Source organism: Salarias fasciatus, chromosome 15 (assembly GCF_902148845.1).
Source record: "Salarias fasciatus chromosome 15, fSalaFa1.1, whole genome shotgun sequence".
NCBI lineage: Eukaryota > Metazoa > Chordata > Actinopteri > Blenniiformes > Blenniidae > Salarias > Salarias fasciatus.
The window spans coordinates 5621768-5638092 of record NC_043759.1 but is presented as its reverse complement, the minus strand read 5'-3'; the positions used below and the strand labels follow the sequence as shown (position 1 = coordinate 5638092).

Genomic DNA, 16325 nt, shown 5'->3' with positions numbered 1-16325 from the left:
AGATGATGCTGAACATGCTGGGAAGAAGATTGGAGGAAGATCAGACTAAATCTGGATGAGAGACACTGATGCTCGACGCCATGGCCACAACAAAATGTGCAATAAACGAGCAACACCACCTTCCATCGTCAAATAATGTCAGGGTTTGAAGATATGGAGATGGCTTTAATCAGTCAGATGTTTCATCCGAGGCTGTCCTGTTTATGGTATTTATTAGGTTGAAAATGAATATGAATAAAAATATAATTAATATGACAATAGCAATATTGATTCTAATAGTGATGATTAAAATATAATAACAGCAATAATCATAATATTGATGATAATAAAGTTAAAAAATATAATAGCAATATTAGTTATAATAATGGCGATAATATACAATGCAATTACAACAACATCAATAACAATCAATCCTTAAACCAATTCTCTCAATTAACAACGTCAATCCGTTTATGAGTCCGTTTTGTTTTATTCGTGTCTGTGTGTCCTCCATGTTTGACATCAATAAAAACTTGAATAGAAGTTGAAAACTCGTCTATTTATGATGACTTCAATGGTTAAACATATCACCCCTCAATGTGCTGTGGAAGCAGCCCCCCACCCCCCACCCCGCACACACACACACAGACACGCGCGCGCAAAAGCGTCTGCTACAATCCACAGAAGCGTACTGACACCAACAAAAGCCAATCAGAGTGAAGGAGGGCGGCTGAAGCCCCGCCCACTACAGAAACCGAAAGTAAGAATACTTACGTAAAATATTTTAAAAAATCAACCAAAGCAAAAACGCAAACAAAGGAGTTAAATATGATTTAGATGTTTGTCCAACACGTGAATAACAAGAACGCAGCTGTCAGGTTTGTGGTGGTGTGAATAAAGAGAAGAAGAGAAGTTAAAAAGTCTCCTGGTCCGTTCTGGAAGCTTCTGAAGAGCTGACAGAGACTCACCTGAACTCTCTTCACATCTCCTTACAGACTCTTTTCCATGTGTGAAGAAACTGGGGGAGAGAAGAAGCTTCTCTGTGTTCCTCTGTGTCCTTCTGTCAGATCTAACGAAGACAAAGTGTTTTCAGCTCTGAACTCACAGAGAGGAGGAGACACGCGGGGACTTGTTTCCTGAAGTCACATGTTCTCGTTGTTTCCTCAACGTGATGAGAGGAGGCCGAGCAAAGAAGCATTTCAGTATAAAAGCAGAAGCATTTCAGTGTCACAGCAGCAACATTTTATTTGCGGTGACCCAGAATTTGCTTCAGGTGGCAAGTCAGCTGCTTTTAACAGAACACAAAAAAGTGTGTCATATGAAAAAAAAAAAAAAAAACTTGAATAAATAATTGCTATGACAGGGTGGACAATAAACATATTTCAAGTGTTTCAAATAACTGGAGTTGAAAAAAAGACAGTCAAGGGTTGTTAAAAGGTTTTTAAACTGTGAAAACTTTTTTGTATTTCTGTGGATGCCTCAAATACAAAATTAATTCCTCAAACAACAGAAATGACCTGAGAAATGTTTAGATAGTGGAGCAAAACTTTACTGAAGCTCATGACATGTGAGGCAGTGGCAATTGCTCAAAGACTGCAAGGGAAGCTCAACTTCCCCTAAAATGTCAAAAAATAAGTGGTCCAATATTTACTGTTGTGTGAACATTTCATTGACTAAATATGCGCTACAACACGTTCATCTTTTGTTCAGAATCAGCGACTTATCTCAAGTAATTGACTCGGCTTTTTTCTCACTCCTCCTCAGCGGCACGGCGCTTTAAACAGCCGGACGCTGAGCGTCCATGCGCCAAAGCTGGGGAACAATAGTCTGTCTAGGGGGGGGAAGAAGGGAAAAGAAGGGGAAGAAGAGGGGGAAGAAGGGGGAGAAGGAAAAAGGAGAAGAAGAAGGAAAAAAAGGAGAATAAAGGAGAATTGACAGCTTCTTTCACTTTTGCTTGCCTTTTTACTGCCTTTATGATCTACTTAGATCCAATTTCTTCCTGAAATTTCAAATATATGGGGAAAATCTGTCACTGACTGTGTGTTTGATGGGGAAGATGTGGCTCCAAAAGTCGCTGGTTCGAGCCCCGCTGATGACCCAAATATGTGAACTACTTCTAAGTGGATACTGTTCAACTTTGACATAAAACTAAGTTTGCCATGAAAATATTATTCACCTTTTGTAAATGTGTTGCTGTCTGGTCAGACCTGCATTAAAAGAGCTTTTATAACTCTGATCTTAACAAAGCTATATAAGAAGACTGGCTTTCTCTAAAAAGCTTTTCTAGTTGTAATGATACCCTTTTATTTAATAAGGTAAATTTGATCAGTTACTATTTTAAATATATGATCTTGACATGTCATTTTATCTTGACAATGCATAAAGGTCTGTCTGTTTTACCTTTCTAAACAGATATTTATGTGAATAACAAACCAAAAGCACTGCTGCACAAAGAAAGGCCAGATTTATTGAAAAATACAAACATATCATTTGTATATGACACAAAGAGATATATGAGCTAACTATGTACAGCAAAGTATTTCAACACAATTACATACAACACCATTAAGAAAATAAAATAAAATAATCACTGAACACATCCAGGACTGTCCGAGCTCTCTTGTGGACACCGGCACCTGTGAGCTGCTTTCTGCATACAGACCAGTGCAGAATCACTTCCCACAGTGATCCAGCATCCACAGGAGGAGCCTGTGGGTGAAAAACCACTCTGGAGCAGGAAACTGGTGAGAAATGAGAGCAGGCTCTGGTGGTGTGGACCACAACTACAGGTCTAACTGCAGTTGCTGGTTTTTCCAGATGGAGGCTGAAATCCATCTCTGGTCCTGAGCAGGTCTATTTTTTTCATCTCTGCTGGGAGCCAGCGAGGCTCAGAACCTGGAGCAGGCTGTGCTTCTGCTGCTGGAGCGTGAAGATGGTCGGATGTGGAGAGCTCAGAGGGAACAGTGGAGGTGGAGCAGTCGGAGGAGGAGCAGATGGAGATGGAGCAGATGGACACAGAGGTGGTTGTAGAGGACAGGGGGGTTTGAGGAGCTGAGGATGAGGCTGATGAGGTCCTGGACTGCAGACAGGTGACGGTGCTCTGCTTGTCGTGGTTCTGAATGTGACAGAGGACACAGAGGAGCTGCAGGCCTGATGAGAGAGGAAGAGAGAACAGCTCAAAACATAATGAATGACAGTGGATTGTGAGACTGTCAGTGACTATGAAGCAGTTCAACAATCCCATTGAAATGTTGGACTGAGAGGCTGTTTGTGCTGCTGCTACGTTACCTTGAAGACATGTTTTCTAGCCAAACTCAGGTTTGGGGTCAATGCAGCATTGTCAACATGTTTTCTCTAAATATTTTTGACATGACCAACACCTGTAACATCATTCATATTTACCGATGCCAAAGTCAAAGAGGGCTGGGAGCAGTCTGTCCAGATGCTGCTGCTGACGGACCTGGATGATCTGGAGCGCTGGGGGATGTGACCGGGACGCTGCTGGAAGGCTGTAAGAGCACCGGGAAGGAAAATTAATAAAACACCTGCATGCATTCATTTCATGAGATACTAACAACACCCTCTGTGCATGGAAACCACAGCTCCATGTTTGCATCTGGCCAAACAAAGATGACCGTCCCTCAGCTGCATAGGGCAATTCTCAATCTACAATACAATCTGAATATATCTTATAATGCCTCACACTTTTTTAAATTAAGTTTATTCTTAAGTGCACACTGAATGCCGATTATTCTGTCCAACTTTACCTTCAGATAAAGATCAGGCCACTTCTTCTGGTGGTGCTGGTCTGTTTCCTGCCTCAGAGCCAAACGCTGGAAGCAGCAAACCTTTGCAGGGTGGAAACCCACCCCTCATCCCCCATGGCTCTGTGCTTCTTCTGTTTGGAAGAAGGAATAGATGCACACGTCACACCAAGAAGTCCAGCCAGAGTTATGCCTGAGAAACAGCTCTTACTGATATGTGTTATATTACTGTCATTATTATTCATTATTATTTGGAGGTATATAAGTTTAAAAAGCACAAATTCTAACATATTGTATGTATATTCTTTAATGCATAGTTAACCTCAGTGTTTTTTCTCATTTCTTTTTTTGTGTGTGTGGGGGGACTTTACTGAGGTGACACTGCAAATTAATAAAAGCCTTTCAGTTAAATTTCTCAGCTGATATTTTTGCCAATATGACAGCACAGTGAAGCTGCAGTAAAAAAGGACTTCAGTCCTTGCAGTTCCACTCAAGTCAGGCTAAACATGTGGCTCTGGAGCTCAGAGAAGCTCTCAGGAAATGTCAAATATATAAATTCATTGAGGTTAATTGGCACATTGCATAATTAAATAATACTCCTGTGGCTACGGTAACAATTAAAACAAAAGCAGCACTTTAAATAGCTAAAACAGCTTAAAAAACTATAGGTATTCTGAAGTGAAAAAAACAAGCATCTAAATAACACAATCAAAACAACAAGCAGGATAACACGAATGAATGAATGAAATAACTCCAGAGTCACCACGATGCCACGGTCGTTTCTTTCTTGTGATCATAGCGGTGTCATATGTGTAGCTTATTGAAAAAGACTAAAAGAAAGTTAATATCAACTTACCTTGATAAGCAAAGCCACGGTGTTTGTCCACAGAGTTTGAGGAGGAGGAAGCGCACCGGCAGCGGGTCCATTGTGACTTGATACGAGTCCTGTCATTGGTTGTTTAGCGAGCTAGTAGTAAGCCGGACATCGATTGGTCGAGAGAAGCCACGTGCTCAGATCTGGATTGGGTGGGTGATTCTGGGCAATTCTGGGCAGAAGAGACGTCGGTTGGCTGAAAAATTCTGGGGCTGGAGATACGCGATTGGTTGCTGTGAGAAATTCTGGACAATCTTGCTCCGGATTGGGTCGGGGATTCTGGGCAATTCTGGGCTGGAGAGAAGGAGATTGGCTGAAAAAGCTGGAGACGCGGAGACGCGATTCGACGAGGAAAAGCAGCCGGACGGCTCCCAGGTGAAACTGAAGCTGGGGAACAATAGTCTGTCTAGGGGGGGGAAGAAGGGAAAAGAAGGGGAAGAAGAGGGGGAAGAAGGGGGAGAAGGAAAAAGGAGAAGAAGAAGGAAAAAAAGGAGAATAAAGGAGAATTGACAGCTTCTTTCACTTTTGCTTGCCTTTTTACTGCCTTTATGATCTACTTAGATCCAATTTCTTCCTGAAATTTCAAATATATGGGGAAAATCTGTCACTGACTGTGTGTTTGATGGGGAAGATGTGGCTCCAAAAGTCGCTGGTTCGAGCCCCGCTGATGACCCAAATATGTGAACTACTTCTAAGTGGATACTGTTCAACTTTGACATAAAACTAAGTTTGCCATGAAAATATTATTCACCTTTTGTAAATGTGTTGCTGTCTGGTCAGACCTGCATTAAAAGAGCTTTTATAACTCTGATCTTAACAAAGCTATATAAGAAGACTGGCTTTCTCTAAAAAGCTTTTCTAGTTGTAATGATACCCTTTTATTTAATAAGGTAAATTTGATCAGTTACTATTTTAAATATATGATCTTGACATGTCATTTTATCTTGACAATGCATAAAGGTCTGTCTGTTTTACCTTTCTAAACAGATATTTATGTGAATAACAAACCAAAAGCACTGCTGCACAAAGAAAGGCCAGATTTATTGAAAAATACAAACATATCATTTGTATATGACACAAAGAGATATATGAGCTAACTATGTACAGCAAAGTATTTCAACACAATTACATACAACACCATTAAGAAAATAAAATAAAATAATCACTGAACACATCCAGGACTGTCCGAGCTCTCTTGTGGACACCGGCACCTGTGAGCTGCTTTCTGCATACAGACCAGTGCAGAATCACTTCCCACAGTGATCCAGCATCCACAGGAGGAGCCTGTGGGTGAAAAACCACTCTGGAGCAGGAAACTGGTGAGAAATGAGAGCAGGCTCTGGTGGTGTGGACCACAACTACAGGTCTAACTGCAGTTGCTGGTTTTTCCAGATGGAGGCTGAAATCCATCTCTGGTCCTGAGCAGGTCTATTTTTTTCATCTCTGCTGGGAGCCAGCGAGGCTCAGAACCTGGAGCAGGCTGTGCTTCTGCTGCTGGAGCGTGAAGATGGTCGGATGTGGAGAGCTCAGAGGGAACAGTGGAGGTGGAGCAGTCGGAGGAGGAGCAGATGGAGATGGAGCAGATGGACACAGAGGTGGTTGTAGAGGACAGGGGGGTTTGAGGAGCTGAGGATGAGGCTGATGAGGTCCTGGACTGCAGACAGGTGACGGTGCTCTGCTTGTCGTGGTTCTGAATGTGACAGAGGACACAGAGGAGCTGCAGGCCTGATGAGAGAGGAAGAGAGAACAGCTCAAAACATAATGAATGACAGTGGATTGTGAGACTGTCAGTGACTATGAAGCAGTTCAACAATCCCATTGAAATGTTGGACTGAGAGGCTGTTTGTGCTGCTGCTACGTTACCTTGAAGACATGTTTTCTAGCCAAACTCAGGTTTGGGGTCAATGCAGCATTGTCAACATGTTTTCTCTAAATATTTTTGACATGACCAACACCTGTAACATCATTCATATTTACCGATGCCAAAGTCAAAGAGGGCTGGGAGCAGTCTGTCCAGATGCTGCTGCTGACGGACCTGGATGATCTGGAGCGCTGGGGGATGTGACCGGGACGCTGCTGGAAGGCTGTAAGAGCACCGGGAAGGAAAATTAATAAAACACCTGCATGCATTCATTTCATGAGATACTAACAACACCCTCTGTGCATGGAAACCACAGCTCCATGTTTGCATCTGGCCAAACAAAGATGACCGTCCCTCAGCTGCATAGGGCAATTCTCAATCTACAATACAATCTGAATATATCTTATAATGCCTCACACTTTTTTAAATTAAGTTTATTCTTAAGTGCACACTGAATGCCGATTATTCTGTCCAACTTTACCTTCAGATAAAGATCAGGCCACTTCTTCTGGTGGTGCTGGTCTGTTTCCTGCCTCAGAGCCAAACGCTGGAAGCAGCAAACCTTTGCAGGGTGGAAACCCACCCCTCATCCCCCATGGCTCTGTGCTTCTTCTGTTTGGAAGAAGGAATAGATGCACACGTCACACCAAGAAGTCCAGCCAGAGTTATGCCTGAGAAACAGCTCTTACTGATATGTGTTATATTACTGTCATTATTATTCATTATTATTTGGAGGTATATAAGTTTAAAAAGCACAAATTCTAACATATTGTATGTATATTCTTTAATGCATAGTTAACCTCAGTGTTTTTTCTCATTTCTTTTTTTGTGTGTGTGGGGGGACTTTACTGAGGTGACACTGCAAATTAATAAAAGCCTTTCAGTTAAATTTCTCAGCTGATATTTTTGCCAATATGACAGCACAGTGAAGCTGCAGTAAAAAAGGACTTCAGTCCTTGCAGTTCCACTCAAGTCAGGCTAAACATGTGGCTCTGGAGCTCAGAGAAGCTCTCAGGAAATGTCAAATATATAAATTCATTGAGGTTAATTGGCACATTGCATAATTAAATAATACTCCTGTGGCTACGGTAACAATTAAAACAAAAGCAGCACTTTAAATAGCTAAAACAGCTTAAAAAACTATAGGTATTCTGAAGTGAAAAAAACAAGCATCTAAATAACACAATCAAAACAACAAGCAGGATAACACGAATGAATGAATGAAATAACTCCAGAGTCACCACGATGCCACGGTCGTTTCTTTCTTGTGATCATAGCGGTGTCATATGTGTAGCTTATTGAAAAAGACTAAAAGAAAGTTAATATCAACTTACCTTGATAAGCAAAGCCACGGTGTTTGTCCACAGAGTTTGAGGAGGAGGAAGCGCACCGGCAGCGGGTCCATTGTGACTTGATACGAGTCCTGTCATTGGTTGTTTAGCGAGCTAGTAGTAAGCCGGACATCGATTGGTCGAGAGAAGCCACGTGCTCAGATCTGGATTGGGTGGGTGATTCTGGGCAATTCTGGGCAGAAGAGACGTCGGTTGGCTGAAAAATTCTGGGGCTGGAGATACGCGATTGGTTGCTGTGAGAAATTCTGGACAATCTTGCTCCGGATTGGGTCGGGGATTCTGGGCAATTCTGGGCTGGAGAGAAGGAGATTGGCTGAAAAAGCTGGAGACGCGGAGACGCGATTCGACGAGGAAAAGCAGCCGGACGGCTCCCAGGTGAAACTGGACGCTCATTGGATAAAATACTGGGCTGGTCCCGCCCACGGAGCTTCTGCGTGCTGATTGGATGATCTGTATGAAGCTTGATTGACAGCGAAATGAGCAAATCAGCGATCTTGAAGTAAAAAAAATGCACCAAAGTGCTTCTGGAGTTTTTCATTCTGTTGTTCTGAGTTGATTCGGAGGCTTTGCTGATCCCTGGAGACTTTGTGTTTGTGAAAAACGACTAGCGTTGTGTTTGGAGACTCGTTTCGGTCACTCTGTAGTTTCTGTCCTCGACTAGCAGCTGTGGAGCTTCTCCCCTTCTCTCACACAGCTCCAGCCTCCAGCAGCTCCAGCTGCTCGCTAGCTGCACACAACGGCAGAAAATGTGAATGTTGTGGACCGGATTTTGGTGAAGCCATTTGATATTCTTCTTTACGAAGAGAAAATTGGTGTTAAACTGCATAACAGATCAACTCCTAAGACTGAGCTGGTGCCGAAAGGTGGGGAAAAGTAACAGGTCCTTTCAGCTGTCCTGGTCTGACCAGGTGAGCTGCTGACTGAAGTGCTGTCACCAATAAAATGTCCTGCTGGCCATGCCTCTGGATGAAACCATCTCAGGGAGGTGTTGTCTGGTCACAAGTGGGCTTTGAGGATCTGTCTAACTTTGACAGGGCATACAAAAGGCATGAAAGCTAATAGAATTTACATACAAAAAACAGATTACACATATTACAATGTATGCTGAAAATGAGCTTCCCCTCTTTGGAAGACCAGCAGCCGCCACTGCACCTGACATGCACGTTTTTGGACTGTGAGAGCAAGCCGGAGTATTAGGGTGTAAATAAATGTTGTCTTGATTTTGCAGTTTATTTTTTATCCGACTTTCTCTCTTTCTTGTTTCTTTATTGAACTTTTCCATTATATCAGCTGCCCTCTAAAATAAGTTTCAATCCCTCTCACAGGATGGCTCTTCTGTTTTCTGGAGTGTTGTTCAATGTTAAATAAGAATTAATGTTTTTTATTTTAATTTCATCTACCTCTTGTTTATTTGATAACAGATTATTATCAAATCTGCATACCTTTGCAGTGATTGTACACCTTCAAGGATTTTATGATAAAATGCATCAGATTACAAAATGTGGCATTAATACATAATGAGGTGAACATTTGCTCCATTATGTTCCACTCTTGGATGTCAGGCAGCATAAGTGGAAAGAAAAACCTCAAACAAGCTGTGAATTCTCAAAATGAGAACATTTATTCAACCACATCAAAAAGATAAGAATAAAAAATGGTAAATTGATCAAGCTCTTTTCAAAGAATGTCTCCTGCAGAGGGGAAAACAAGATATTAGTCCCACAGAAAGGCTCTCCACACAGCTTCACCTCTCATGTGCCACACACACCCAGACTGCTGGTCTCACACACCTCGTACACTCTGCTACCTGCAGCTCTGACCACAGCCTCACTGAACTCAGGTGTTCTTCAGTCGGCAGGTGTTGCGATTATATCAAAACAGCTCAGCTCTGGGATAGACGACACAGCTCCTCTTCAGTTAACCTGGTACTTTATTAAACAGTTCCTCTCGGAACAATTCTCCTCATCAAAGTTTCCCATACGTCGATACGTCCATAGTGTCCACACACTTTTTGCACTGGGTTAATTTTCCTTGAAGCATCTTCTTAAAAACAGAGCTGCCTCGACCCCTGGTCTGGTTGGGACATGCTGCTGCATGTGCACACTGTTGAGTTGAGCATTCACAGTTTCTGTTTTAAAGTTGGTTTTAAATAGCTCTTGTTGCTTTTTCACCTTCTCGCTTTGTCGAGCTCTGGTCATGGCCTTCTCTAAAGCTGACTCAGGATCCATTTGTGATTGCAGTGATAAGTGATTGTCTCTCAGGCCCACAAACGGTCTGTATCTCACCATCTCGTCATGCAGAGTGCCGTAACCACAGCGCTCCGCCACACAATGCTGTGTGAAAGCTATCTGCAGACTCCTGGCGAGAGACAGCAGGCGCCATTACTGGCCCAGGCAGCCTCCAGTGTGACCTGCTGGCAGCTGCCACACCTGCCAGTAGCTGCCAGTTATTTACTGACCTCTCTTTTTCTGTCCTGCCAGTGCTGCTGTCCTAGAGTTGCCAACTCCCAGAGATTGAAATAAGGAACACCTCTCGCGGGCAGCTGAAAAAACAAGGTTTTTGGGGGGTGAAAAACGCATACATAACAGCATTTTACCACAGTTATACCTATTACAGACTATAAAAACACATTTGGCTACTGCATCACACCTACAATAACTCATGATCAGCTTGATCTGTTTGTATTTGAGGCCTACAGTGAGACAGTTATCATTCAAGTATCATCCATCATGATGGACAGCAGCTCTCAGCCACGGCACCGGACAGTAGAGGAGCTCAGCAGCTCCTTCAGAGGCGACTGAGACCCTCAGAGCAGGAAGGAGCTACCACAGGCCTCTCATCCCCACCGCTGTCAGACTGTACAATTCTACTGTGCAGAATATAACTTAATCCTGGACATTATAATATCCTGCACCCGCACTTTCAGAAATTCAGCGACATTTTATCATCCATTCACTCTGCTAAAACATATTGTACGTATTATATCATACTGCATCATATATTGCATATTGTATTGTATATATTGTATATTTGTATATATATATATATATATATATATATATATATATATATATATATATATATATATATATATATATATCCTGTTACATTTTTAAGATTCAGGTTGTACATACAGTTAAATCTTCATTGTCTTTAGCTTCTATTGTCCATCCTGGTATGATTTGCACTATAACTTGTTAATTATTGCACCATTCATTACTTTTGCACCCTGCTGTGGGTTCTATGAGCCTATACACCTGTAAATTTCTCCACTGTGAGATTAATAAAGTATTCTATTCCTATTCTCTTCTATATTTATTGCTAAATGTGCAAAATAACAAACAGCTGCTGTCTCTTCTGGATTTTAACATGTTCTTTTTTTTTTAATTTTCAACTAAAAAAGTGCAAAATCAAAACTGAAAAACCTTCTAAACAAAAAAACCCAACAAGGTTCCGTTTCTAAACTGAAAACACTCCACAGTCTGCAGTAGCAGACACAAATCAATGAACAAAACATGATATATCCGATATGGAAACGGCACAAACTTAAGTGTCTATGGAAGCCATGCTGCTGTAATGTTTTGATTTACTTCTTCCCATGCGCTCTGTGATGAAACTGACTATTGGCCAATGAGCTGCCGTAGCCTGCCAGGAAAGGCCTTTTTTTGACCAATGAGATAAGAGTGATTCTGTGTTGTCGAGCCATCTCTGTCAGCTCATTGGTCACAGAACGTCAGAGAGCCAGTGAACGATTTACCATAAGTTTTCAAAAAAAAGCGCATGTTCCATTGCTCACGTTTTGACTCACAAAAATACGGAACAAAGTGCGTTCCTTTTCAGCTCAATACGGAACGCACACTTTTACATCCAAATACGGAACGATTCCGTTTTTCAAGGAACGGTTGGCAACTCTATGCTGTCCCCTCACCTCATAAGTCAGTACAGCTGCCACTAACGCACCCTGTAGGCAGAGGTCAGTAACTACAGGTCACCTCCATTAAACCCTATGGGTCAGCGACCACTAACGCACCCTGTAGGCAGAGGTCAGTAACTGCAGCAAATGCCCTGTATGAAGTGGAGAAGCTGCTCATATGGCGGTTTTTTGATACAAAAGTGGATAAATGGAATTCTTTTATTCTTGGTGTGATTAAAACACATACAATGTATAGTTGTAGTTTTACTAAATTAAACACTTCAGCATGATAATATTGTTGCACTTAAAAAGAATTCCTTATCTGCTGCAAGTCTTGTAAGATGTAATAAAAAAGAAAAGAAAGAAAAGGAAAAAGGGTTCCTTCAAATTTCTTTTTTAATTGTACATATATACATTTTCACATAATCATACAGCCAAACAGACAAAGAAACATCAGCAGCCATGTCTGTTTCAGTTCTCCTCAATTAAAATTTTCACTTTAAGATTTTGTTTATCCATGATTTCACAACAAAATTTCTCAAAGTCAGCTTTGTTTCTGAAAGTAAATGAAAGAGGTTGTCTGGGGGAATCCATCTCAATGTCCTCATCCTGAGGTCCCCAAGCTTTCAATTCATTCAGTATGTCAAGCTGCTTGCTCTGGTCCCTCCCTCACCCAGAAGCAGCTTCTTCCCAAGCAAGCAACAAATATGGCAGACATGCTTTTAAATTCCAGTCTCGTTTTATGTGTGTGAGTGAGATCCTGGTATGTATGTGCACCTTGAGAGCGAGTGTGTGTTTGAGGCTATATAAGAAACATTTCATCACTAAAGTGGTGGTGATAATATTAAAAATTGCAAAATCTATTTCATTCCTCTGAGCCACTCGTTAAGATAATTTATTGGTTGTGAAAAAAGGTAACATTGTGCATCATTGTGCAAACAATCCGTGCCTCCTTTAGTTGATTTGGATTACATGAGTAATGTAATAGTAGCTGCAGCAGCACCAGCTAAAGCTGCTAACAGCTGTCTGTGTTGTTTTTATTTTCAGACATTCAGTTTTTGGCCATGGTGTTCCCTGCGGTAATTCTGCTTTTCTGTTCGCTGTTTGCCACTGGCTGTACCATATGTTCATGTTTGTCGCTTGCTGTTGGTTTGCGGGACTTGTGTTCATCCGTTGATGTTTTTTTAATCCATCCGTCATGTCAGAGGTCGTGAGTTTTGGAGTAGGACCACCGAACTGTTTTTTTGCATCTTCAGCACCAAGGACAGCGCTTAAAAAGGCAGTGATTTACTGCTGTGAAAGTGTTTTTGTTCTCGTCTGTTCTTGTCATATAGTGAATTATTGCCGAGTCGACTTCCTTCTGGAGAAAAAATTAATAAAATGTGAATTCGTTAGAATTTCTCGTTTGTGTGTATGATATGGCTTCCAGCCAGTAGCCTAACGGGGAGAACGCACTGGAAGCGGTAGCGCCACGCAGGGAGTTTCTGATCGCCTCCCATGTTAACCTATCTGACTGCACGCACACAACGCGCTGTGCGGCGCGTCCGCTTCGTTTTGTTCTATTTTTCACGCGAGCCGCGAGCACCGAGAGCGCCATATGTCAAGCTGGATCAAGCAGATCGGACCAGACAGGAGGTCGGAAACAGAAAAGGCAAGAGAATCCGGTCAATTTTCAAAATAAAATAAATTAAATGACGAATAGTTACGGACGGTGTTGCTCGTCCATGTAATTTGTCACTTGGGTCTAAACACAAGAGAGATGGACACACACACACACAGACATACGCACGTACGCACCCAATCAAACAAATAAATACACACACACACACACACACACACACACACACACACACACACACACACACAGCGACAGAGATTCACGTGATGCAGAAAAAAAGAGGACAGGAGGAGAAAAAGTCTCTCCACAGGTCACCAAAACACACACATCCATCCTGGCAGAGCGAGACAGAGGAGAACCGAGAGCAGACGGATCCAGCCGAGTACAGTCGATGTGTGACCAGCGCGGAGAGCGCAGGCAGCAGGTACGCCTCCAATACGAACAGCCAAGCACCGGCGCGGAGACTTCCGCAGCGCACGTGGCGCTGCCGCTACGCACGTGGCGCTGCCGCTACGCTTCCGCGTCCAGTGCGTTCCTGGCGTGAGTGGCGATGCGCTATACAGCAGGGGAAAAAAAAACAATGACATCACTCCTTCATTCATTCAGTTCCAATCCAATCCAATCCAACTTTATTTAAATAGCACGTTTTAACAACTAAAGACAGTTTCCGAAGTGCTGCACAGACAACAAATTCAACATTACACAATAAAAGAGAAATAAATTGAAAGATAAAATCAGAATAAAATGAAAATTAAAGCATAACATAACATAAAATAGGATTAAGGACCACACAACTCAGCGGTGTTTAAGGAATACTCTGAAGATTTTGGACCCACGCCCTTTCCCTATCATTGACAAAGTGAGATAAGCTCATGAATACCTTTTTTGTGTCTGTGCATCCAATGGCTGGATCCCAACTGTTAGCATCGTAGTTAGCTTAGCTCAATTGCTGGAGGTGTAGAGGAGACAGAGCAGGAGTGACGACAATGGACAAAATTCTCCTTCCAGTGGTCCAGGGGACGGTGTATTAGCACGTGAAGTAAATCTGAATGGTTATAAAACATTTTAAAAGACGTGTTTTCTTTTCAATCCGTTAAAATAACGTTTTGATACACACAGATCTGCACAAGCACAGTGCTCCGTGGAAGGATATACCGGCGCACAGTGGTTGAGTCTATGGCTGCTACTGCTGCGCTCCGGTATATCCTTCCGTGGAGCACTGCAAAAGGGCAGGTCTGTGTGTATCAAAACGTTATTTTAACAGATTGAAAAGAAAGCAGGTTTTTTAAAACATTTCATAACCATTTGGATTTACTTCACGTGCTAATACGCTGTCCCCTGGACCACTGGAAGGAGTATTTTGTCCACTTTTGTCAGTCCGGCTCTGTCTCCTCTTCACCTCGAGCAATTGAGCTAAGCTAACTACGATGCTAACAGCTGGGAGCCAGCCACTGGACGCACAGACAGAAAAAGGTATTTATGAGCTTATCTCACTTTGTAAATGATAGGGACAGGGCGTGGGTCCAAAATCTTCGGAGTATTCCTTTAAAAGCCAGAGAATAAAAGTGGACCTTAAGACGAGACTTAAAACACTCAACTGTGGGAGCTGTTCGGACGTGGCGGGGCAGAGCTTTCCAGAGTTTGGGACCAACCACAGAGAAGGCCCTGTCCCCTCGGGTTTTAAATCTCGTCTTCGGCACCACGAGCTGGAGCTGGCCTTCAGACCTCAAGGCGCGCCGGGGCTGGTAAATTTGGATGAGGTCTGAAATGTACCGAGGGGCCAGTCCGCTTAAGGCTTTAAACAGTTGCCAGCCCCCTCTACTTAAAACACCTTCCCACATGCCTGAATGAGGGTCGTCATCAGGGTCAGGTTAAAGAACAAATTGGAGTTTGATTTGAAGAGGCCTTTTGTCAGACCCCCCAGTGGTGAACAGTGGAAAAAAAATGAGCTTGTTGAGTCAGTGACAGGCCGTGTTGCCATCACCTGGCCAGTTTAAAGACTGACGCCAGTCTATGTGAATATCCTTACAGGGCTCAAGATGTGAGTGAGTAACTCACAGGGTTTAATGGAGCTGACCTGTAGTTACTGACCTCTGCCTACAGGGTGCTTTAGTGGCAGCTGTACTGACTTATGAGGTGAGGGGACAGCAGCACTGGCAGGACGGAACAAGAGAGGTCAATAAATAACTGGCAGCTACTGGAAGGTGTGGCAGCTGCCAGCAGGTCTGTGAACCCTGCTGAACTCCACTGATGTTCTCTGGATCTCTGATTGGTGCTGACAGGACTGCTGTCAGAGACAGAGACCGTCCTTCCTACAGAGGACACAGACTCACTGAAGAACCAGAGGACAAGAGTCTAAATCCAGCGTAGAGAGGTTGAGAGAATGTGGTGTTGAAGGTGTAGAGGTGGATCAGAGAGTCAGAGGAGACTCTGAAGAAGGACAGAGAGCCAGCAGGATGGTCCACATACACTCCTACTCTACCAGAAGAAGAGTAGGAGGAGGAGGAGGACATGTATGTTGTTCTGCCATTGTGTCTGACATAGAAACCTTCATCAGAGCAGGCCAGACTCCAGGACTGATCATTCCATCCAAACACACACTGATTCAAGTAGCCTCTCCTCCTGATTCCTCTGTAACTCACTGATATATAAACCTTTCCGCTCCACTCAACCTCCCAGTAACACCGACCACTCAGAAAATTTCCACATAGCAGCTGAGACCAGTCATCAAATCTGTCTGGATGATCAGGATACGGCTGCTCTTCCTTCACATATGTCACCTTCCTGTTGTTGTTCGACAGTTTGAGGTTTCTGTTCATTGAGTTTGGATCCAGTTCAAGTTGAGAGAAATCTGATGGAGAGAAAAAGACAACAGTCAGTTATTTCTTATCATGTTAGCGGTTCTAAACAGTGTTGGGCAAGTTACTTTTAAAAAGTAATTAGTTAGAATTACAAATTACTTCT

The 16325-nt window shown here is 42.8% G+C and overlaps 2 protein-coding genes and 2 long non-coding RNA genes across 4 annotated transcripts in view; all 4 read right to left on the bottom strand.

Annotated features, from left to right (window-relative positions):
* The window catches only part of LOC115401620 (NACHT, LRR and PYD domains-containing protein 3-like), a 257799-nt gene that overhangs the window by 71395 nt on the left and 170079 nt on the right, over positions 1–16325 (bottom strand). The window lies entirely within an intron of this gene.
* LOC115401632 (uncharacterized) lies at positions 2680–4629 on the bottom strand. The gene is made up of 4 exons (XR_003932975.1): positions 4600–4629; positions 3747–3877; positions 3382–3488; positions 2680–3129 (listed from the first exon to the last, which is right to left on the bottom strand). It is a non-coding gene; the product is annotated as an uncharacterized LOC115401632 (long non-coding RNA).
* LOC115401634 (uncharacterized) lies at positions 5777–7842 on the bottom strand. Its single transcript, XR_003932977.1, has 4 exons — positions 7813–7842; positions 6960–7090; positions 6595–6701; positions 5777–6342 (listed from the first exon to the last, which is right to left on the bottom strand). It is a non-coding gene; the product is annotated as an uncharacterized LOC115401634 (long non-coding RNA).
* Positions 14794–16325, bottom strand: part of LOC115401622 (NLR family CARD domain-containing protein 3-like) — a 32406-nt gene continuing 30874 nt past the window's right edge. Inside the window, exon 6 of the mRNA XM_030109907.1 lies at positions 14794–16212. Coding sequence (XP_029965767.1) covers positions 15674–16212 — 539 coding nt within the window. The 3' untranslated portion in view covers positions 14794–15673. The remainder of the gene's footprint in view (positions 16213–16325) is intronic.